We start from the raw sequence: 25,088 nt of genomic DNA, 5'->3' as shown, positions 1-25,088 counted from the left end.
ACACCTATCAACAACTGAATCTAAAAAATAAAAACAAAATCTATCTAAGCAAACCAGAATAGGAACAGAATCATAGGTATGGGGATCATGTGGAGGGTTATCAGCTTAGAGTGGGGAGGGAGAGAAATGTGGAAATGGTGCAGGGATTAAGCAGCATAATAGGTTGGTACAAAATAGATAGGGGGACGTTAAGAATAGTAAAGGAAATGGTGATTTTTTTAAAAACATTTTATTTATTCATTTATTTATTTTTCGAGAGAGGGGAAGGGAGAGAAAAAGAGGGAGAAACATCAATGTGTGGTTGCCTCTCACAGGCCCCCAACCGGGGACCTGGCCTGCAACCCAGGCATGTGCTCTGACTCAGAATTGAACCAATAGCCCTTCGTTCACAGGCTGGTGCTCAATCCACTGAGCCACACCAGCCAGGGCTGAAGTCAAAGAACTTATATGCACGACCCATAAACATGAATAAGGGGGTTGGGATTGCTGGAGGGAAGCGGAGTACTGGGCAGAGGGGAGCAAAGGGAAAAGAAATTGGGACAACTGTAACAACATAATCAACAAAATACACTTAAAGATCTTTTTCTAAAAAACAAATTAAAAATGGCCTCTCTGGAATCAAAAGGATATGGGTGTGGCCCTGTCCAAGTGGCTCCGTTGGCTGGAGCGTCATCCCCTATGCCAAAAAGGTTTTGGGTTCAACCCCAGTTGCACAGGGAAGGCAACTGATCGATGTTTCTCTCTCTCTCCCTCCCTTCCTCTTTCTCTAAAATCAATAAGTACATGTCCTCCAGTCATCTTGGGAGCCTGGCATTAGTGTTCCCGTTTCATCGTGTCCATTTTGCAGATGAGAACTACTGAGTCCAGAGGACGGCAGGCACCCCGGAATGGCCCTCCCCCCATACTCCCAGGCAGTGTTCTGCCTCTGCTCTCTTCCCTCTCTCCCTTCCACGGGCACCTCCTTAGCCTGGCGGGTGGCCACACAGCTCTAGAACTTGGCTCAGGCCGAGAATTGGTGTCCAGGCCCTGGGGGGGCCTGCGTGGGTCTCTGAGTTATGGATGCAGCCAACACCCCCACGCAGGACTGGATCATGCCAGCACCTCAGCCCCTCCTCCTCTCAGCCCTCAGAGGGGCGGTGCTTCTCCAGCCCTTTTGGCAGATGGACAAACTGAGCTTCTGTATAGTGAAAGCCCTTTGCCTGAGGCACCTGCTGGTGGTAGAGTCAGAGTTTGAACCCAGGACCACCTGAGTTCGGTGGCACCCTCCTGTCCCTACAGCATTCACCTTGCACTGCTCCATGTGCCTCAGTCCCCTCACTTCTGATGCAGAAGCCCTGGGGCACCCGCCTGGATGAGCGCGGGAGTGGGTGGTAGTGGCGGGGTGAGAAATTCTGGTTGGCCCTTTTGCTCTTTCTCCAGGGCGCACCACAGGTAGGCTCAAGTCAGGATGAGAAGAAAAAACCAGGAGCCAGCTGGGGAAAGAGAGAAGGGAAGTTCTAGGGCCAGACATATGCTTTCGTGCAGCACTTGCTGTGTGCCAGGCGCTCCGTAGTACTCATTCCAGCCACAGGAGAGAGAGCACACAGAGGTGAAGGGACCTGACTAAGGTCACACAGTCCTGAGGGCCTGGGGTCTGGTGGCCTTCCTCCAGGATCCTGCCTCAATGGACAGCAACCCCCCTGAAACCGCATCTCCCCACATTTACCAAGAAGCCATGGAGACAGGACCCAAAGAGGCTGGAGACAATCAGCTGGTTTGTACACCTGGGTCCTGCAAATAGCTGACCTTGGCCCAGAGACTGAGGGCCCCGCCCTGCCAGGGACCTTCCGTGAGGCTCTTCTGGAATGCTCCCCGGGGCAGAAACCTGAGGCCAGCTGGAGAGGAAGCCCTGCCCCTCAGATGACTGTTGTCATGGGCACAGCCACTCTGCTGCTCAGCCACTGGCTGTGATTGCAGTCTTCTAGACAGCCTTCCCTGTGGCCTGTGGGTGTGGCCAGGTCACAGCTGGCCACGGGCATTTCAAAGACAACCTTCATCTGAAGTTGTGGCGTAGAGAGGGAGGAGGGCACCTAGGCCTTGGTACCAGCAGGGTACCAAGTAAAGCATCGGGGGCCTGGGTGGGCTACTGGGGGTTCACGAAGGCCCCTAGAATGGGGAGTGAAATTATAAGAGAGGCCCGTGACTTTCACAGAGACCTGGGATCCCCCTGCCCCCAAAGGGAGGTAATGAAGGCCCAATCTTCCCAGCCCGGAAGAGGCAGACACTGGGTCAGCAGGGAGACAGCCCCTTTCCTGAGTCCAGGATCCTGGCCAGCAGCTTTTTAAACTATGAATTGGCTTTGTCCCCTCTACTCATAGAGGCTAATGACTTCCTCTATTCTTAGAACAAAAACCAAACTCACACTGGCCTCGGTATCTCTAGGTTTCATCCCCCCTCCATCCTCACCCCCTGATCTCCAGGCTCCATCCACTTTGGCCTCTCTCTGTCTTTAGAACAGGCTTCTTTCTCTCCTGCCTCAGGGCCTTTGCCCCAGTTGTAGCCAGCCTCTTGCCAAGGGGTGCTCTTTCTCTCCCTTCAGGCCTCAGCGCAAATGTCACCTCCTCAGAGAGGCCCTCTGGCCTGCCCTCTCCCATCCAAATACCTCCCAGTGGATCCTGAGCCCCTTGGAAGGTGGGGCCTTACCTGTCTTGGCCCTGCAGGAACCCTCGGCCTAGCCCAGGGCCTAGCCCAGGGCCTCACACATAGCAGGTGCTCAGCAAACAGGACTGAGTGACTCACCTTTCCAGACAATCCTCCCTGGGCTAAATCAAGAAGTGATTGGGGTTCATCATCTTCATAGCTGCCCTTTACCAAGCACTTTTTAGGTGTCAGGCCCTGCATTAAGTGCTTTGCACATGTGGCCCCATTAGACGTCTCAGAGAGAGACCAATGTCCCTGCTTGCGGTGGGGTGCTGGCTTCATTGGAATTATGAGTACAAACAAGGGGTTGGTGACAGTGTGACAAGCGGTGTCTAGTGTAGATTGTCAGAGCTGGGAGGGGCTTTAAATTGTTCAATCCCCTTACTTTATAGATGAGAAAACAGAAGCCCAGAAGGGCGAAGGGACTCACCCAGAATCACACAGCAGATCAGGGCAGAGGGAGGAATAGCAGCCAGATGCATGGCCTCTTCTGGGGTGTTCCCGTCGATGGCTGACACCGGCCCTGCTTTATCTTTAAGAACAGGAGCAAGTGAACATGCCGTGGTTTAACCACCTTTGGGGCTGGGTTGCCCCTTCAGGAGCCCCTGGCAGGCCATAATCTCAATAAATAAAAAATATTAGTACAAGTGATTTACTGAACATCTTCTGGGTCAGGCATTTTACACACCTTATTTTATGTAATCCTGCAAAGTACAAGTGGTCCTGTCCCATTTTACAGGTGTGGAAACTGAGGCTGAGAGTGCGGAAGTGACCTGCCCTGGGTCACACTGCTACAAGGTTAGAGAACCTGCACTTGGATCTAAAACCCGAGGTGGTGGCGATGGCCGTAGCGCAGGTCGTAGTAATCGGGATAGTAAAACAGGACACACCTTCGCTCTCCATCCACACACAGGCTGGCCTGAAGTCAGAAGTCCAGAGCACCCTTTTGAGAGGCACCAAATCTCCCCAGCAGTGCTCAAACGGCGCTCCTCAGTTAGCCCTTGGAAAACCACCGCCGACACGTCAGGGCGGATAACGCGCCCCAGCACACACACTCGGGGCGCGGGCAGGAGGCTGGGGGTGCAGGGACGGGCGGACCAGCAGAGGCTGCGGCCGCGCCGACGGCGCCACCTACCGGAGGCCGCAGGCGCTGCAGGCGGTCAGCGTGCGGGGGCCGGTGTGGCACGTGTAGCCCCAAGGCGAACTCATCACCCAACCCACAAGCTCCAGGATATGCTTTCCCTGCATTTGCCTGTCCCCCAGCCCTGGGAACGACGACCAGCCGAGCCAGGACTCCAGTACTCTATCCCGCATCACATGAATATATCCATGGAGTCTTATTTAACACTCACTGAGATAACGTGCTATGCTTCAGACATTTCCAGTTGCTTTACAAATAGTAACACTGAAGCCTCACAACCTGTGAGGTATTAGCAAGACTCCCATGTCATAAAAAAGAAAACTGAGCCTTTCTGCAGTGGAGTGAGCTTCAGTCCCTTGTTTATAATAGAGATGGTTATGTTTTTGAACTATTGCTCAGTAAGGTTTAATGAAATGAATCAACAAGTCAATAAATGAGTCAACCCTTGCCAAGTGTTAGGGCTCATTGGGTTTGCATGCACGATCAGATTCGCCTGGGTCAGGGAGACTCCTGGCAGGAGGGTGTGCTGGAACAGACACAGACATGGCTGAGGGGAGATACGAAGTCAGATGTGAAACCCTGGTGCCCCTCAATCCTGGATGGGTCACCCTGGCTGAGTCCTCTCACCCCACCCCTGGGGGGTTCAGTTTCCTCATCTGATACCTGGGCCCCTGATGCCCACATCTCAGGGTGGCTGTACAATGAGGTGTGTTAAGTGCTTGTGCAGGGCCCGGTATACAGCCGGAGCCCACTGTGTGTCCCTTCCTTCCTGCCCCAGCCAGAAGTCTGACACGAATAACATAGGAAGGCACAGATATCTGCTGGCTTTGTCTCTGGGCACCCAAAGTTCTCCAAGGCGCCTGGCAGGTACCAGGAGGGAAGGAGGCTGTCCTGGGAAAATCCCGACCTTTCGCAAAGAAATTGCCTTCCCAGTCTCATTAATGTTAGAGACCCGAAGAAAAGTTCTTTTTTAAAGGAAGATGCAGAATTCTTTTAATTTGTTGGCATAATTTTACGTTTCTAGAAAACCCAAAGGGGAAAAAAAAACCTAAAGAGCAGTTGGAGCTTAGAAAGATTGGTAGTATTGCTACCACCAGCAATATTAGAACATACAATTACATCAGAAACAGTAAACAGTTCAAATGTCCATCCCGTGGTCATAACAGAGGGAGCCTTCCAAACTGGGCATTTGATTGGGTTGTGCACAAGACCCTTGAAGGTGTGCCCTAATTTTCAAGATCAAGTTCAAATCCCTTGATAGCATATTACACACACACAGACACGCAGCCTGCTCTAAGTCAAGCCACCAGGTCTTTGCCTGGAAGCATCTCCTGCCCCATCTCCTCAGCCGGGCTCCCTGCCCTTCCATCAAGGCCCTGACACCCTAAGATGCATCACCATTCCAGGACAGCTACGTCCCACAGCTACGTCCCCAGGCTCTTCCAGGCACTGACCACTCTAAATCGTCACTGGTCCATCTTGTCCACTAGACTATTAGCTCTGTGGGAGCAGGAATGAAGTAAAATGAATATTCCCTCTACATTCGAGCCTTGGAACCAGAAAAAGCGTCAGCCCCTAATAAAGTGCAAATAACAATGTATCACAGCGTTGGGGATGCATCAGGGGTTGGTGGGGACTGAGGCAAAGTGGAGAATACATCCGCCCACTTATGCTGTTCAACCAAGGCGGCAGTCATCGCTCAGGTCCTGCCAGGCAGTCTGAGTTTTCCAAAGAAGCTAGAAATCAAGACTTTTATGAGAAATTTTCCCCAGTGTCTCAATGTGGCAACCAGTTCTATTTTTTTAAACCACACACATAGAAAATAGGTCCTTGGCTGGTCCCCAGCTGTAACCTCTAATCCAGGAAGAAGACTCAAGAACCAAAACAGCACACAGATGTGATTCCAAAATAGAGATTTGTTTATTAAGAACTATTTAGTTTCTGCATAAAAATCACCAATTGTTTCTCATTGGGTTTCAAACACACATCAGTTCCATGGGGGTTTCTCTATTCACCCCAACACTTTCAAAAATACAGCTCTTTTTAGCGCCAGGAAGGACAGTTAAGGCAGCGAGGTGTTTCCTTGGGTCTCAGCATCTGGAGGGCTCATGGTGTCCCCCGCGAGAGAATACACATGGTAGGTAGTTTCTTAGGTTGGAAAAGCTGTCCCTGAAGAAAATTATTATGCAGAAGGATGCACATTCAGTCATCTCTGGTCAATTATTTGTGCCTGAGAGCTTTAAAATAAAGTCCCCTTGGTCATAGTCGTCAAAGGCTTGCTGGTTGTTTTCAGCTATAAAAACCTGTCTAGAAAGAGAGTAAGAAAGAGCAGGGTCTGGGATGACAGTGCTGTGAGCCTGGGCTGTGCAGCCACATGAGAACACTCACCAGTTATTAAAAAAAAAAAAAAAAAAAAAAAATCCACAATAGGAGTCTTGTATAATTTCAAATCAAACTCCTCATGGTCCTTAAAATACCCAAACATCATTGCGCCAGATCTTCATTTTTAAAGTGAGGGGTCTGGGATGATAGGACTCCCCCAGAGTCATGTACCACATCGGGGGGAAAAAACAAAAAATGCTAGGACCTGATTTATTAGCAATATTAATAGATTTTTACCACACTGAAATGAAGGTATAGTCAGTCTGTGCTGTTGTGAAATTCAAAGGTGATTCAGAAGTAGGATCATTATTTATTGCTCCCTTAGGATAGACCCCCCCAAAAAATGACTTTTATAAAACCAAGGCCCTCCCTGCGGACCCCAGCCAGGCTCTGGGCCGCTCTGGGGGACACAGGCCAGGGGCAGCCCGCCAGCTTGATTCACAGTGATTCTGGTTTGTCTGTTTCTGCGAGTGGCTGCAAGCGGGGCGGCGGGTGGCCCGGGTGTGCCCGCCACTGGGCACGCCTACACCTTGTAGTTGAGGTCGGCGTTCATCTTGGTGTACATCTCGTAGATGACGTCAATGGTGGCCGTGTAGTTGACCAGGAAGAGGCGGATCTTCTCCAGACATTCCTCCTCTGTCACGGTCTGTCCCTTGGAGAGCGCTTTCAGGAAGTCAGACTTATAGGGTGCTGCATACAGCGCTGCCTTGAGATGGGTGAGAGGAGAGGTGGCAGCGTCAGGGGGACCCAACCCACCAGGCCAGGCACAATGGGGTTCTGGGAGGGGACGTCCCCGAGGCCCCTGTTGGGCAGGGGTCAACACTATTTGTGGCATCGGAAGGGAAAGGGAAAGGCAAAGGGCCAAGTGTATTCCCTTCTATACCCTGGTGAGGGACAGCGGGAAGGACTCCACTTTTGGAACAAACAGACCTGGGTTCAAATTCCAGCTTGTGTCGCCGACTAACTGTGAGCCTTGAGCAAGTTACTTAGCCTTTCTGTGTCTCAGTTTCCTCATCTGTAAAATGGGGGTGGTCATGACACCCATCTAACTGGGTGGTTCTTGTGAGGATTAAGATGGTAGTGCCAAGTGCTCAGCACAGCACCAGGCACATAGTAGGTGCTTGGCCCAGTGCCAGGCACACAGGAGGTGCTCGGCCCAGTGCCAGGCACACAGGAGGTGCTCAGCCCAGTGCCAGGCACACAGGAGGTGCTGGGTCCCTCTGGGTTAGTCTGCTCTGGAGAAGGTAAACTGCTTCTTTGGAAAATCGACTTTCTGAGCAGGGGAGATCATTAAATGTGTGGCCTCTTTTGTCCTTTAGGGGATGACACTTGCCTAAATTTCAGGACTTCCCTGACACTTGAAAAGTCCAGAAAATGAGAAAATTACAGAAATTCAGAGCCAGAGGGAAAACATGCAATCAGATAGAAAGGCTATGAGTTTGATGGGGTGAGGAAATTACAAATAATAATATTGTCATTATGAAAAGAAATAGAAACAGTGTCAATATACTGAGTGTGAACCATGTGCCAAGCACATGATACGGATGAACTCATCTCATTTTCACAGTGACCCTTTGAGGCAGGGCCTACTTTACACCCATTTGAAAGATGAGAATACTGAGGCTCAGGTCATAGAATCCCAGCTCCCATCTTCTTCCCGTGTGACCTTGAGCAAGATAACCTCTCTGAGCATAAGTTCCTTCATCTGTGAAATAGGGTAAGGAAGGTACCACCTCGTGGTGCGGTGGTGTAGATACCAAACCATGGGCAGCCCGCCCTGGGCGAACCACCCAGGACATGCTGCTATTACTGAGGTGGTGATTGCGAGTCCCCTGCGGTTGGGGTGTTGGTTCCCACTGGGATGGGCCCTGTCCCCCAAGCCCTGCCAGGGCAGATGGCCCAGAGATGCCCATAATTCCCTCCTGGTGACTGGCTCTTCCTACCCAGGGCCTGTTCCATGTGGGAAAGAGACTGGCACATGAAACCCCAGTTCTGATGGGAGTGACAAGGCAGGGGGTAGGAGCTGCACAAGGAAGGGTGGCCACAACAGGCTGGGTGGCCACTGACAGCATGTGGGGCACCCTGGGGGCCTGTGAACATCACCCAAGTGGTCCTCTCAGCCTGGCGACCCTAGGGCCCCGCAGGTAACAGGCTGGTGCTGAAGCCTGTTTCCAGGAACAATGGCCAACATCACCCCAACACAAGCCACTGGGACCAGTTTCCTTCCCGCAGATGCCCCCCTGAGCTCAGGGGCCCTCCCTCCCCTCCCTGCCCAGGGTGAGGATCTAGGCTGCATCTGATGGGCCCATCACACCAGCCCACCCTCCCCTTTAGGTCCTCCAAGTCTCAGCCAGGGTTCCTCCCATGGCCCCCAGTCAGGCCTCCTAGGACGAGGCACCTCATCAAAACAGTGCGAGAATCTAGCATGACACCCTCTGCGGCCTCGGGTGGGGCTGGGTGTGTCTTGTGGGAGGGAACCTCAGTGCACCAGCCTCCCCCACATAGACAGTGGAGCCCTTCCTGAGCCCAGGGAACAGACGCAAGCCAGAGGGGCCACAGCCACGGAACGGCAGAGCGGGAAATGGACGCCACAAGCTGGCTGCCCTCCGGCCTGGGGACTAAACGGGCCCTGCCGGCTCACCTGGAAGATCTTCTGCACGATCCAGCCATGGTACTTCTTGAGGGCCATCTCATAGGCCTTGGTGGCGTTGACGCGGATGAGGTTGGGGTGGTTCTCATCCCGCTCCCCATCACAGATGCTCTGGAGGAAGACCTGGATGAAGCGGAGGCCTCTGCGTCCCAGAGAGGAGACAGAAGGCTCTTTAGAAATGGTTGGCTCCTGCATGTGGCCCAGCCAGCAACCCCTGTGCATGGCAGACTCTGACTACTCTGAATTAAGCACCTACTGTGAGCCAGGAATATGTACACGCAAAGGGGGGTGGTTCTTTATTCCCCAAATTTTATCTTTACACCTGGCTTCCACGTAACATGAACAATGGCAAACAGAGCATCTTCCAAGGCCTTGTCTACACTAAGCCCGGTGGCGGCCCCTGAACATGGTCCCTACTGGGATGTAAGGGACTGGGCCTGCCTGCTCATCTCCTCATGGAGCTGCAGACATGCCAGGCCTCTTTTGCCCTCCCACCTCTGCAAGGCCTAGTCTACCTGGGACCCTCCTGCTATGTCCTGTAGATTCTGCTTGACCATCCTCCTCCAGGAAGCCCTCCTTGCCTTCCCTGTTCCGGGCTCTGATATCTTGCTGGCAGGACCCACCCGCCAGTCTGCTGCCCTGCCCAGACTGTGATGCCCTAAGAGGGTCTGTGCCTCCAACGTGGCAGCCTACTCGGCCTGCCCTGCGGAGAGTACACGCAGGTGCCCACCACGTGCTCCACTTGCTGGCACCCACCTGCAGCTGCCCCCACAGCAGCTTGGCTCTGCCCACATCAGATGTGGATATGAACAATCTAAGTGTTCTGAATGTCATCATCCGCTTTGCTCCTCCCGAGAAACCCACAGATCCTGTGATGGATGGACCCGGGGACATGCCTCATTCTGGGTCCATGGCTCTCTCCCTGACAAAGGTGGGTAGCTTGGTGGGGCAATTCCTAAAACATACTGTAAGGGTGTTTAATTACAGGCCACCTCCCCTGGTGTCTCCACGGCCACAACCTCTCTGCTCCATTTTACTGAAGAAGTGCATGTTTCAGGAAGAGAGGGTTAGTTTGTGGTGGGGGTGGCTCCAGGCCCTAGAGAAAGGCAATGCTGGGACATCTGTGGGCAGGGAATGGGACCTGGCTTCATAGCAGCTGCCAGGGACTATAGTGTCTGCACAGGTAAGGGACAATTCTGTGGCTGGTAGAGCAGTGTGGGCTAAGCAAGGAGGCTGCCTGGTCTCTCTGAGCCTCGGTGGCCTCATCTGCAAGATGGGCACAACTATATGTGGATTCAAGTATTTGCTATGGGAACAGTATGTGTAGTGGCTACGAGAACCATCAACTCTGAAGTAAGGTCATCAGGGTGCCCTGTCTCCAGCCCACAGGATGAATCTGTGCAAATGAGAGAAAGTTCCTTCTCCTCAAGATGCTGTATTTCTGTCAACAACCTGTCATAACATACAAAGCTACCACGTGCACGATATGACCAGCCCTAGACAGGCAACCTCCGTGCCGCGCACAGCCTGCACAACTATGCACAGCCACTTGGGCCCAGGTCTGCCCCGTGACCTGGGCATATGATTTGGCCCCCAGAGTCCCAGTGGCCTCCTCTGTGGGATGGGGATCACACCACATGAAATGCGATCAGGCTTCTGAAGAGCTTAGCATAGCCCTGGCCAGGTAGCTCAGTTGGTTACAGCGTCGTCCCAATATGACAAGGTTGCAGGTTCAACCTCAGGTCAGGGCGCAAACGAGAAGCAAACAATGAATGCATAAATATGTGGAACAATAGCCTTGGCTCGTGCGGCTCAGTGGACTGAGCGCTGGCCTGCAAAACGAAAGGTCACCAGTTTGATTCCCAGTCAGGGCACGTGCCTGGGTTGCAGGCCAGGTCCCCAGCTGGGGGCGTGTGAGAGGCAACTGATCAGTGTTTCTCTCCCTCTTTTCGCTCCCTTCCCTTTCTCTCTGAAAATAAATAAAATCTTTAAAAAACGGGGGGTGGAGGGATATTTAAAAAGACGTAACATTTAAAAAACAAATAAAAATAAGTGGCACAACAAACTGACATCTAAGACATCAATTAAAAAAGAAAAAAAAAGAGCGTGTGCTAGCTTACTATGCCTCTGACGGGACTGGGACAAGAAGTGTTGCCATCAGGCAGGCCCTGGCCCTGGGGTGCTTTTCCCCAGCCCCTAACTAGCATCGCCTAAGAAGAGCGCCATGTGAAAGAAACGCGCGGTGTTGGTGGGGCCGCGGCAGGCAGATGTCCCTCCTTGGCAGTGCAGCCACACGCACCCTGCCACCCAAGCTCGTCACCTTTTCAGCCACATCAGTGCCAGCGTGGCCCCCACCTTGGGCCACTCTGCTCCATATAGTTCCTTCTCCACCTCCAGGATGTTCTGCAGCGTCCGGTACTTGGTCGGGTCGGTGTCATACACAGCTTTGATTTTCTGAAGTGGAGCACACAGGTTTTCTTGTCGGAAAGGCTGCCCCCACAGACGAGCAGCCAGCACGCCGGGCGGAGGCGCGCTCCGCCAGGGCCTCCCTCTCCTTCCCACCAGCACCGAGAACGGCCATCGGGCTTGCGGTAACAGTAACTGCCAGGACTGTTCACGTTTATCGAACCCCTCCCGTGAGCGGGGACATATGAAGTGCCTCACGGGCGCTGCCTTCTTGGATGCTCACAGCAACCCTGATGGTGCTCTGCCGTTATCCCCATTTGCAGAAGAGGAAACTGAGACTCAAGGCGACACAGCTGGTACCAGTCTGCCGCTGGTGTTGGAGCGGGTCCCTGCACAGGCTGGCTCTAGAGCCCACATTCTCCAACCACTGTTGACAGCACCTCAGACACCAGGCTGAGTGGAAATACGCTTTCAGAGTTCAAAGACGACTAAAAAGAAGGTGCCTGAGTGGAGCCAGGCAGTTTGGGTCTGAATGCCACCTATGCCACTTGCTGTGTGACCTCAGGTGAGTCCTTCAACCTCTCTGAGCTCCCTCATCTGCAATATGGAGATGACAACAGAACCAGGCTCAAAGGCTGCTGGGATGAATAAATGACATAATGCAGTGCAGCCAAGGCCAGGTCGGGTCCTAAGAGGCCCTCAGGGGGAGAGAGGCTCCATAGCTGGGGGACAGCACTAGGAACCCTGGTGCTGAGGACCGGAAGGGCTGGGCCAATGCACCGTGGACTCTGGAGTTTAGTTATTTGGTAGGGTGGATACAAGAATCAGTAGGTTCCTTCTCGGGTCAACCCTCAGACTGTGGTCCCAGTCAGGCTGTGACTGGGTGGCATGACCGCACACGAGAATCAAGAGCCTCAAGTCCCGAATCAGAGGAGCAAGGGGCCAAGCCCCTCCTCCATGTCTCCTTCCCGTCCCTTGGCCTGGGGAGCTTACGGCAGGGAGCAGGGTCTCAGTGACTCAGGGCAGGTTTAGATTCCTGATGCAGGACCAGGGTTGCAGCTGTCAGGCCAAGTACGTACCGTGATGTTGCCACTTATGTCCGCCTTGATGGGCGTAAACACTGGGGACCCCAGGCAATCTGGGGAGGAAACAAGAAGAGAGGTTTAGATCCCCAACACGGGGCACGGAGGCCTGAGGACAGGAGGGGGTGTCACTTGATGTGTTTAGGGAAAGGCAGAGCTGCTTATAGGTGTGAGAAATGTTCCTGGGCAAGTCAATTTGGCATACTAGGCTCCAGGTGAGGCGTTTCTTACTGCAGGACTTGTCAGAGCCTTTAAAATGCAACTGGAAAACCTTGGGGAGGAGCAAACTGCTGTCCACAGCACCGCCTGTGCTAGAACAGAGCTATCCTGTAGAACGTACTGCAGTGATGGAAACATTCTACGTCTGCCATGGAGGTGAGTGTGGGAGTGAGATGAAGGAACTGAATTTGTAATTTCATTTAACTCTCATTCATTTGCATTTAAAGAGCCACACGTGGCTAGTGGCTACCATACTGCACAGCACAGTTGTATAGTATCTTGCGGAACTAATGGTCTGTAAAACCTGTCTTGGCCAACAGGGCAGATCCCTGCGAATTAACCAGCTGTCCAGGAGGCAGACTGAGGAATCTCATGGGGTGGGAGGAAAGGGACCAGGTTTATTAAAGATGATCTTCTCAGTCACCAGCTTATAAGAGGAAATGAGCTGACAACCCTGAGGCTCCATGGTCCTGACGCTCTGCAAAAGCTTAAGAGAACACACCAGCAACGGCATCAGTCACTTAACAGAGCGTGAACTTGGCCTCGACACCCCATTCTGCACGCCCTGGTCATGCGGGCTTGGGTGTGCGCCCCTTCCCTCTCCGAGCGTCAACCTTCCCGTCTGGCAAGTGGGACAACAGGGCCGACCACAGAGGTGCTACAAGGATGACTTAGAACCACCTTTGGAATCAGAATGTTCTTAGTTGAAGGCATTTTTCATTTAAAAAGAAAAAAAATTTTTTAAACTGATATTTAGAGAGAAGGCAGAGGGAAAGAAAGAAGAGAATTGATTGTCCCACTTATTTATGCATTCATTGGTTCTTTTTTAAAAATTTTAATCCAAGGACATTTTTTCAATGTTTTTAGGGAGAAAGGGAAAGAGAGAAACATCAATTGGTTGCCTCCCATATGCCCCCAAACCCGGGATCGAATTCAATTATGGAATGCCACTCTATTATTGGTTGATTCTTGTATGTGCCCTGACTGGGGATTGAACCCATAACCTTAGTGAATTGGGACTACAAATCCTCTAATCAACTGAGCTACTGGTCAGAGCCAAATCTTTATTTCTTGGCAGCTCATAAAACAACAAAGCACCTTAAAATAGGTGACACCTTTGAGTTAATGAAATGTAGGCCTAGAAACTGGCTGTGCCTGGAACTCTAGGCTCTATGTGAAATGTGAGCAGCCTGTGACCTGCCTCTGCTCCTGTCCCTCCTTTGTAACCCACCTGGCTCACAGGGGCTAGAGACATCCCACAGGTCAGAGTTCCTTGCTAAGGGCTCGGTACAGCGGCACCATACGGGGAATGACCAGCTCTCTCCTGGGTGATGTGGGCTTCGCTCTCAGAGCCTGAACACAGACAACACCTGCTCTAGAGCCCAGGGGGCAAACATGCCCAAACGGGCCATAGTGCGTACCAAACCCACAGGAGTGAAACACCAGTGCCCACTCTGCCTTGCCCACAGGCCAGGCAGGGGCCTTGGTGTGCATGTCAGCTGACTGCACCAGAGTCAAGGACTAGGGGAAGGACATCTACAGGCCGAATTCCATCCAAGGTGACCCCGCACACCTGGCCGGCCATCTGGAACATTCTAATCACAGCTATGAAAAGAGGGATATTGGAAAGACAGCATTAGACATTATAAATAAAATACCCTGTAACTGAATGGAAAGAAGGTGGGTTAGGGATAGATTAGACTTGACTCCTGGACCAACCACCCCTGGCTGAGCAAGTTTCCTTGCCTGTGTGCTTCTGTTTCCCCACATGGCCAAAGGGGCAGTAATGGTATTTATTTCACAGGCTTGTACGAATTAAATTGTGCACTGAATTCATTTAGCAGAGCACCCAGAGTGTGTGCATTCAATATATGCACTTTGATCGCTTTTGTGACTTCATATTATGACTAAGGTCAGGCTCCACAGTCCAGCAAATGTCATCCAGGTATCACCAAGGTGTGCATGGAAGCTCCTAGGTTCCCCAGAGTTTCCACTGAGTGGGAACACACTTGGCCTGCACCCCGACACCTCTACTCTCCTTCCTGAGGCCCCTCGTTGGGACCAGGGCTCCCAGTACAGTCCTCTCCTCCAGTGGCTGGGAGCAAATTTCCCTCCATGAGGCCACGCTAGAGCCTCCCCCAGGACAGCCCCAAGGAGCTGCCCCGAGGTGGTGGGCCGGGGCTCCTGGTGGCCTGAGCCACCTAATCCTGGGCTCTCTGGCCTCCTAGACGGGCCTGCCAAGCACATTCATAAGGTAACGAATCCTACCCTTGAACCCTGCCTGACATGTCACTGGCCCCTTCGTGTAGAGGCCAGCCCTGAAGGGTTGTGCAATTCGCTGGCCCTGGAGCGTGTTCTCTCCTGGGACTCTTACTACTGGCTCCCCCAAAGGACAATGCATTCTAGACTTCAATAATGATGCGAGGGGGCTCAGAGTCCCTTCCCCAGTGACTGTGCAGCCAGGGGTCACCAATTCCGAGCCTCACAGGCACCAGGCAGCTGTCATGACGGACTCCATGGGGATTGGCAAACCCCTTCTAGAGGGATGGCTGCTCCTAGCTCCAGCCGATGGCCTTACATCCTCACCTTCCAAAAATGTACAGTGTCCTTAGATAAAAGGTGGATTGATGATGGCTATAGGGATATAGAGATATAGTAAGATAATAATGGTAGAATCTAGGTGGCAGGTGCATAGAATATTCACTGTAAAATTCTTTGAACTTTGTTGTATGTTGAAAATATTCATATGAAATGTCAGGAAACATATCAGGATTTTTTTCTGCTCATGAAAGTCATACTTCGGTCCTGGCCCCTGTGACTCAGTTGCTTGGAGCATCGTCCCGTAACCAAAACATTACGGGTTCGATTCCTGGTTAGGGCACATGCAAGATGTAACCAACTGATGTTTCTCTCTCACATCAATGTTTCCCTCTCTCTTCCTCTCCCTCTAAAAGCAATGAAAAAATGTTCTTGGGTGAAGATGAAAACACAAGTCATACCTCTTCCTTCTACTTTTTCTCCAAGCCCACTTTGGTGTTATAGCGATTGTAGCTACCCATGTGACGCTTTGTTTCCCGTCCATGGGTCCCACAGACTTGAGCTGTGAGAGGACAGGGACCAGGTTGCCTCAGTCCCCCTCTGTGTCCCCAGTTTCTGGGACAGAGCTGGACCCCAGTGGGTGCTTCCATGGTATCTGTGGCATGAATGAGTGAATGGCTCGTGAAAAACATGACTCTAGAGGTGTATTTCCTGGCAGGCAGTTGCTCTATCCACTTTCCCACGGTTCAGACCGACCCAAGGCACTGCTTCTAACCATCCATGCAATCAAGATGGCAGAGGCTCCGGGGAGGGGCTTGGACCTCAGTTGCCCTGTGTGTGAATGAGAACACGTGTAGGCCTCGCTGAGGGCTGCCGTGAGGGGGAGAGATGTCCTATGTGCGGTGTGGGTGCTCGGAGCTCCGGCCGTGACTATCACTGCTACAGGCTGATTTTCAGGTACAGCCTCCCAACAGAGAAGGTACGAACAGGGCTTGGGAACAGGCCACCATCAACCGCATGTGGCTGGTTTCTTAGCTTTTCCCAACGACTCAGGTCACTCAACGAGCATTGTTGAGGTGCAGAAAAATGTTACTTGGCTTTCGTGGCTCTGAAAACAGTTCTTCTGCAGATCTGAGCGGCCCTGTCCTGGCGGCAGGGAGAAAGGCTTTTTGTTTTTTGTTTTCCTGACAGTGCGCTACATGGGTCACGAGGTCATCGTGGTCAGCAGAAGCTGGCCTGACAACGGCTGTTCTTATGTGTCGTGGCCACCACACAGGGACAGAGCTTCTGCTCAACTGGGGCAGGAATGTGGGGACTAAAGTGTACTGGAGCTGGGAGTGGAGCAGAAGCAGAGGGGGAAGCAGGGGGTGGGAGAAGGACCCCAGAATTCACCTCTATGCTGTACCCAGAGGAAGTCACCGGCAGGAAAGGCCCCCCTCTGTACACATAAATGTGCACACTGAGGTCAGCTGGGCACATCTGTTAACGGACCACTTGTGATCAGGGGGGAGCCGTGTAGAGCTCTAGAGTCAGTGGGCCTGGGTCTGAGTCTCAACTCTGATGTGACTCTGGACAGTGACTTCCCCGCCGGGCTCAGGTCCCTCACTTCCCACAGCCCAGAGGTGTTGTGCAGACAGGAGGTGTTCCAGCTACAGTTGCGGTGACAACCATTTCAACGAGACCCAATGAAGGTTCTGGTCTTACGTTCGTCTTCGGTGCCGTCCAAGGCCACCAGGCCCGGAAAAGCCAAGTGACTTCCCAGGGCCACATAGCGAGAGCCAAGCACACAGGCAGAGCCAAGCCTGGTTCTGCTGCTGCCTCGCCTTTCTTTCCAGAATATTTCCATCTGTTTGCGTGAATTCAACAAAAGTAAGGAAAACCAGAGGGTGATTTTAATCCCCAGGCACACAGGGGCCTTTCTAATAGTTTAAACTCAAGCTGGCCCTGCTTCAGATAGTGCGTGACACATTTCTAGCAGGTTTCCCAGCCCTGAGTTCCCACAGAGACAGCCTCGCCCCAGTGCTACCTTACTTGCTTTACCAGTCTGACGGTTTCCCCTGCCCTGCTTTTTTATTGTCAGCAAAACAGGCTCTTTAAAATGCCACCCAGAATCTGCCAGGAGGGAGGGAGGGGACTTGGACGGTTTTCTAGCTCATCTGACCTCCAGGAAGATGTCTCAAAAACAAAGTAAAAACAGAAAACAAAATAAAAATCAGATATGATTCTATCATCTTCGTAGAATGAACTCTCATAGGCACAGATTCTAAACACGGCTAAGCCTTGGTTATCTGAAACATGTGGCAAATGGCCCCTTCTGTTTAGTACAAGTTTTTCTAAGCATGCTCCTCAATCCAGAAGGCATAAGGAAAAGATCAATAAACCTGATTACAAAACCCAAAAACGTTCTATATGGGAGAGCCCCATCATCAAGCAAAGCCAAAAACAAATTGAAGGATGGAGCAGGGCCGATCTCTGTAACAAATATCACAGACTAAAATTCATCATCCCTCATATGTAGAGATCAAAGATCAATAAGAAATAAAAAACCCTCTCGAAAAATGGGCAACTCGCAGAAGAAATGAAGACACTTAATTTCAATACTTGAAAGAAAATAAAATTGAAACAAATAGCCCTGGCTGCTGCGGTTCAGTGGATTAAGCACTGGCCTGTGAACCGAAGGGTCACCAGTTTGATTCCCAGGCAGGGCACATGTCTGGGTTGTGGGCCAGGACCCCAGTTGGGGGCGTGCGAGAGGCAACCATACATTGATGTTTCTCTCCCTCTCTTTCTCCCTCCCTCCCCTTCTAAAAATAAATAAGTGAAATCTCTTAAAAAATTAAAAGACATATTTTCCATCTACCAAATTTTATGAATTGCACCAACCTTCTCTAGTACAGACATTCTGGATAGAATTCATCAAAATGGAACAAAAATGTCCCTGCTTTCGTACAGAAGCCATTTGTGGTTTTCTAAACATTGAAAATATGAATTATGATAAAGGTGTGACCCAGTGATGTCACAGGCCCCTCTCAACCCCTTCACTATATGGCTTAGCATGGCATGGTTTGGGGTTCTTAGTAAAGCTTTATGTAATTTTTTAAAAAGCTCCTCTTGACAGTCAGTGGTCACTTCCTCCTGTTTTGTTTCTGCTCGATACTTAGAAAACAAAAAGCCAATGTGTCAGCGTCACCTGCGAAATAACAGGAGACAGGCACCAAGCAAGCACTTTGTGTGTGACCTCTGTGACAGTTTTGGCTGGACGAGGGACACCTAGGACTTCCTGCCTGGCTCTCTGCCGTAGGTCAGATTGGCGGGATCCCCCAGAGAACAGAGTTCCCCCTAAGCCAGCCGTCACCACATGCCACGCAGAATCACTCACTTCCTCCTTTTCCGGCTTCGGCGTCGTTGGAAAGCACCAGCCAGTTATGCTCCGAGCTCGCCCCCAGCACATATCTGGAAATCCCATGTGAGCTGCGCCTCAACACCTGCTCCTTCAGACAACCATCGCTTACCATGGGTGACGTTCCCGACATTGGGCAACTATCTGGGTGACCGAGCCAGCCACTCTCTCACTTCATCTCAGGAATATTTCTCATTCTAGAGCAAACGCGTTCTGTTTTTAAGATGCGCCGCTTCACTTTCAGCCCGTGTGAGTCAGGATGGGAACACCTAACCCAACCCTAAACACTTATTTCAGAAAGGAAGCCCAGGATGCCTGTGTCCCACACTAGGAGCCTGGGACAATTTCTTCCCAATACCTGGATAATAAGGTTCCATTGTTAAACACATGGGGACTGATTACCTTTACAGTCCTGGGTTACAGGGTTCATAATGGGAGGCACTCAAATTACAGCTGATGGAGATGCATCATTTATGAATCTGAGGGCATGTGGGGGTACTGTGTGTGTGCGTGTGTGTGTGTGTGTGTGTGTGTGCGCGCATCACAGCTCAGTTTGCAAAAAAGGCCTATTTTGAAGGATAAGATCTCTGAGAATGCCTGCCTCCCTAAAACTAATTTCTCTTCTAAATTCTGCTACCTAAAAGGGAAAGAATGTTCACAAAACAATCCAAAGTGTCACTTTTAAAAATCGGCCCCCACCCAGGCTGGTGTGGCTCAGGGGACCGAGTGCCGGCCTGCGAACCAAAGGGTCGCCGGTGGGATGCCCAGTCAGGGCCCGTGCCTGGGTTGCACGTCAGGTCCCCAGTTGGGGGCGCAAGTGAGAGGCAACCACACAGTGATGTTTCTCTCCCTCTCTTTCTCCCTCCCTTCCCCTCTTTCTAAAAAGAAAATAAATACAAATCTTAAGATAAATAAATAAGAATCGCCCCCGTGACTCGCCGGCTCCCTCTGACCAGCCTTGACCTGGGAATGCAGTGGGAAATGATTTCTCTCACTTGCTGTGCCTGGGAGAAGCTGTCCTCCAGGAGCCCCGTTTCCTCATTTGTATAAAGAGGCTAAAAATGGTCCCCACCTTATAGGGCTGTCATGAGGCTTAAGTGAGATTGTACAACTAAAGGGCTAAGGCCGTGTCTGGCACCTAGTCAATGCTCAGTCAAAAAGAAGATATTCTTTATGCTTATCATTACGATTAGACATTATATCATCGTTTTCACCTTTTTCTCAACAAGCACAGCTTTTCTTTAGAGAGGAAATCCAGAAAAGAATGATCCAGTGATTAAGAAATCAAAGGAAAAAGAGAGGCGGGGAAGGAAGAGAGGCAGGGAGAGGAAGTGCTATTGACCGATTGAGTGAGTAAAATTAGCAGGAATCCTCCAGTCATGAAATGATGACTTCAAATGTATTCCAGGTCATTTAAAAAAAGAGATCTCAGAAGGGAGTGGAGCCAGAAACTGGGGAAAACAGCAATGCAGATAATGAATTATTTCTCAACATGAGGAAGCGTGAGTTGGCTGCGTAACCGCAGGGGCAGAAAGCACGTTTTTATGGGACCCAGGAGAGGAGTGAGCTGCTGTAATGACTTTTAAAAGCTTGGACACAGTTCACACACACACACACACACAAACACACACGTGCGCACCCTGATACAAGTAACAAACCCTGATGGAAGGTAACAAAAGGAGTTAACATCCACCCAGGCCATTTTTACAGTGAAACACTGAAATCCAAGACTAGAGCCCAACATTTCCATTCTAATAAGCTCACTGAAATAAGCACGCCATACCAGATAGGAACCTCCAGCCATTCCTCCTCTCCTTTTCCTGTCTTGGAAGACTTCCAGCATCTGCTGAGTGTGCTGGCCTCCCTGGTCGCAGGGTCACTTTCTAGCTGTGTGACCTGGTCAAATCCCTTCAGCACTCTGAACCTCAGTTTCTTCTTCTATAGAATGGTGCCGATTCTTTCTGATTCATAAGATCTTTATAAGGGTTGGAGATGTGATATCAGCTGGTTTGATGCTACACATGGGAACCACTCAAAACAAGAGGTTACACAGGCTATGATAGGGGTCGTGCATATTTTACAAAGCCTTTGTCACGCATTCTTTCCATTCCCTTTCAGATCAAACTGGCTGCGCCCTGACAGGGCCTGACTTCTGCCTCCAAGTGATTCACATGGTGGGGGTGGGGGTGGGGGTGGGGGCACTGTCCTCCAAGCAGCCCTGTCAGTGGGCGCCACATGGATGAGGAACGGAGGCAGGTAAGGGGCTAGATGAGCTAGCAAGTGACAGAGCAAGCACTTGGGTCTCTCCCCTCCTGCTTCTCCATCTATACCCTCCAGCAGTAGAGGCCAGACCTCAGCCCCTGACCTCAGGACCAGACTCTTCTCAACACAAAGGATCAAGATGATCTAATCCCATCATTGGGGAACAGAGCAGGCAGGCGCCACTGAATAAGGGTACCAGAGCTGGTCTCAGACTTCAGCAGCCTGGCAGCTCAGTTGGCAGTTGGTCACTAAGACCCAGAGGCAACTCCTTCTTGGAAGATCCTTCTTTCCCAAGGGCTGTGTGGCAAGAGGGAAAGTTTCTAATGGCTGGAGGTCATTAGATTTCCTCCATCAGCCCTCCTGGGAGGCCCAGCTTCCCTGGTTCACAGAGGCCCAGAGAAGGGCAGAGCTTGAGCAGGGACACACAGCTCTGGCACCACAGACCAGGAGTCCAGCTCAGGCTGGCGCGGCTTCATGCCGACGCCCAGGTTTTTCTCCGTCCATCTGTGGTGTTCCGAGCATGAACTGCAGTGAACAACAGACCCAGGTTCAAAGTGACTTCTCCCCACTGAGGCATCAAAACAGCCAACTCGTGGGCTGTTACACAGCCGGACAGGCTAACATGACGGGGACCAGTCAGATCTTGTTCAGGCCAGATGAGATCATGAGCGTGAAGCACCCACATGGTGTCAGGCACACAGCATTTCAAAATTGCAGAAGCCATCACCAAAAGTGCATATTTGGCTTCTTCACCCCACAGGACACTGTGTCTTCCTCCTAGAAGTGTCTCTCCCAGGCACAGAGTCTATTCCGTTCCTATGAACTCTGGCTCTCAACAAACACCTCACCAAAATGATACCTGACCTGCTATAGAAAGAGGATTAATACAGTTTCTTGTTTCTCTTTCTTAGGATGTTCTATACAAAATAAAAAATAAACACGTGTTCGTATAAACTTAAAAACAAACACACTGCACAGGAGTGACTAGTGGCCCCATGTCCCGGAAGGTGCTTGTTGCAAAAGTAAAAACAACTTCTCTTGAGGAAGGGGAGCTTCTTACCCACAGACCAAGGAGTGAGTGCTGCTGGGGCCGGTTCCCAGGTGGTTAATGTGATGTCCCAATTAAAGGAAAGAATGACCTGTTTGGGGGCCCACCCCCCTGATGACTTCCACACCCCAGTTATTCAGATTTGCATTGAAATGAGGAGGAGTTATGGGCCTGGCTTGGCAGACCAATTATGAAGCACACCCCTCTGAGGAATCCTGCACATCTGGTCTGTGGGACACTGGACAAATCACTGTGGTGCCAACAAAAGTCTTCAGTCACCAAACAGGCTGGCCCCACCAGGGGTCTCCTCCTCTACAGGAGTCAGTGCAGCAGGGAGGCCCAAGCGCAAAAGCACTCATAAGGAGTCCAGAGGCCTGAGTTCTAGCCTGGCTCTATGGTCACTCACTGACTGTGTGACCCTGGGCAACTCACCTAACCTCTCTGGGCTCTGTTTCTTGGCTGTAAAAGAAGATAATTCTGTGCTTCTGGGTGCTGTTGGTCCCCCCGCGCCCTCCCCCTCCCCCAAATAGAGCACGCACTGAACCGAAGCGATGGAAAACCACTCATTTAGAGGTTATCTTAGGACTGAGTGCCAGATATCTATAAGGACAAATTCAGTGGACCTTCATTTAATTAAGCTAAGAGGCCTAAATGAAGAAAAATCATCCCTGGAATTCTGATCTCAAGAACTGAGAGGTGAAAAACATTACCTTCAGCTCCTGCATCTTTGGTTTCTCCCTAAACAGTGAGCGCAAACAGGTGTCATCTCATGCAACTCTGACCCAGAATGGCTGTGTTAAGACACCAAGGGGAAAACAGTATCATGATTGATTAATAATGTCTGCCATAGGTACAGGATATGAATTATGTATTGTAATTTGGTTATGTATTATATGTAATTCACAAATAAAGAGAAAAGAAAAACACTTTTAGAAAGAACTCAGAAAAAATGGTAATGGAGCCAACAGCGCTCACTCAGCAAACCGGCAGTGAAATTACTCCACGTCTCAGAATGTGACAGGTTCTGTGGGGACTTTCTGCAGTCACCTCTGCTAAGCTGATTCCTTAAGGATAAGGGGAACCCAGCCAGGCAAAAGAAAGGTGGTGGGCTGGAGAGACGTGGTGCAGCAGGCAGAGAGACTACACGGGAAAAGCTCCAGGCACAAGTGATGGCCCGGTACCATTTGTGGGGCATCAGAAAGGCTGCCGCAGATTTTAAGTTGGGGTAATAGGGAGCCACAGAGGCTTCTAGGTCTCTCCCTCTCCCTCTGCCCTCCAGTTGGTAATGCTCTAGAACAGCTGGGAAACTGACCTAAAAGACGAGAGAGCAGGCCCCACAGAAGGCAGTTGCAAGCTGATCAGTCAGAGATGAGATCCAATTACAGGGTCAAGGTGGAGAAAGAAGATGAACAAAGAGCTGACCTCTAAGCGGACACAACTCGAGCGATTCAGGCTGCAGACAGGGAGGAAGGGCGAGCCCAAGATGTGGATGCTCTAAGTCACATCCGACCTGTGCCCAAAGGATCAACAACCATCCAGCCCAACCGCACGCGATGAAGTTTTAAGAAATGGGGTTGCTCTAGCGATATCACTTCTAGAAATTAGAAATAACAAAAGAAGTATGCAAATTAATAAATACAAGGATGTTCACTGTAGTGTTGTTTACTAGACAGAAAAACAGAGAGAGAAGTGGTGTGAATGTCCAGCAGCATAGGACTGTTAAATGAATTACGGCCACATTCAAAGAGTGGGATTCTAAGCAGCTGTGGAAAAAGATGATTGGCATGGGAAGATGATAGCGTTATTTTGTTAGGTAGAAAGAGCAACTTATACACTCCCCCTTGAAGACTGATAAAAATGAGTCTGGAAAGAAAATGCTCGAAAAGGTCAGCAGAGATTTTCTCTTTAAAAAGCCCTACTTCACCCTGACCAGTGTGGCTCAGTTGGTTGGGTGTCATCCTGCAAAGTGAAAAGTTGCTGGTTTGATTCCTGGTCAGGGATGTGCCTGGGTTGCGGGTTTGGACCCCAGTTGGGTGCAGGCAAAAGGCAATTGATCGATGTTTATCTCTCTCACATCAATATTTGTCTCTTTCTCCCTCCCTCCCCCGTCTCTCTAAAAATAAATAAAATCTTTAAAGGAAAAAAAAAAAGCCCTATCTCAAAAAGTTGTGAAAGGATTAAGAAAACTGATTCACCTAGAATACTTAGTACATAGTAAGTGCTCAATAAATGACAGGAAGATTTCTATTTGTTGTTTCTTCTTGCTCAGTTTTCCTTCGGGAAACAGATCTGCCATGCAAAATTAAATACTTTTTTTAAAACACAGCTTTCAGTCAATTGCCATATTTACATCCAGAGGGGTGGTTCTCACCCAGGGGTGATTTTGTCTCCTTACAGATATTTTTGGTTGTCACAATTTGGGGGGAAGAGGTACTACTGGCATCTAGTAGACAGAGGCCAGGGATGCTGCTAAATATCTTACAAAGCACAGGACAGCCCCACCACAAAGAACGACCCAGCCCCCAATGTCAGCAGTGTCACAGTACAGAAACGGTGACTGGGAGGGAACTGTCAATGCTTTCAGGCTTCTTACATCCATTATCTCAGCGCTCCTCCATTCAAGAGACACACTCACCACCCAGATCCCCCAGGTGACCAGACATTCCTAAAATCTAGACAAAGCTGACAGCAGACCTCACTTGACCCTTGAATCCCAGAGATGTTCCTATCCTCTTAAAACTTAAACCCTCAGGAGAAACTCTCCCCCCAGGAGAGCATAATGGTTCAAAATGGATTGTCACATTATTTTTTAGAATGCTAAGAATTATCCTCTGTGGGCCAACCCACGGAGGCTTCTGTATAAATGGCGCCTCTATCAACAGATGTGACGGCCCACAGCACGTGACTCGCAGCAAAGACAAGGGTCTTTTGAGAACAGGGAGAGGGAGGGGGGGATGCTCTTCAGCCCTGGCACCAGATCACTGTTGGTTCCAGCTGCCACCATCCCCTCTCCTCTAAAGCCAGCCAGGTGATTGCATCAAATGAAAGCACCCCCTCCCCCCAATGCTAAACCAATGGGCAACCCTACAGAAGATAAGGGAAGAAAAGGCCACAGAGCTTAACTCAAGGTCTATCCACCCTGGCCCTGCTGACATTTGGGGCTGCATGGATTCCCCATGGCGGGGCTCTCCTGTGCATTAGGACATTTTGCACCATGCCTGGACTCTACTCACTAAATGCCAGTAGCACCTCATTACCCTGTTATCCCCTGCCTTCGGTTG

The 25,088-nt window shown here is 50.7% G+C and overlaps 1 protein-coding gene across 1 annotated transcript in view; it reads right to left on the bottom strand.

Annotated features, from left to right (window-relative positions):
* Positions 1-5,718: 5,718 nt before the first annotated feature.
* The window catches only part of GLTP (glycolipid transfer protein), a 21,367-nt gene continuing 1,997 nt past the window's right edge, over positions 5,719-25,088 (bottom strand). The window contains exons 2-5 of the mRNA XM_090291579.1: positions 12,338-12,396; positions 11,173-11,306; positions 8,844-8,994; positions 5,719-6,908 (exon numbers count right to left, since the gene is read on the bottom strand). Of these exons, the coding sequence (XP_090147705.1) occupies positions 6,726-6,908; positions 8,844-8,994; positions 11,173-11,306; positions 12,338-12,396 (527 nt within the window). The 3' untranslated portion in view covers positions 5,719-6,725. The remainder of the gene's footprint in view (positions 6,909-8,843; positions 8,995-11,172; positions 11,307-12,337; positions 12,397-25,088) is intronic.

The sequence above is a fragment of the Furipterus horrens genome, unplaced genomic scaffold (genome assembly GCF_987537825.1).
Source record: "Furipterus horrens unplaced genomic scaffold, mFurHor1.1.pri manual_scaffold_11, whole genome shotgun sequence".
NCBI classification, from domain to species: Eukaryota; Metazoa; Chordata; class Mammalia; order Chiroptera; family Furipteridae; genus Furipterus; species Furipterus horrens.
This window is presented reverse-complemented; position numbering and strand designations above follow the sequence as displayed.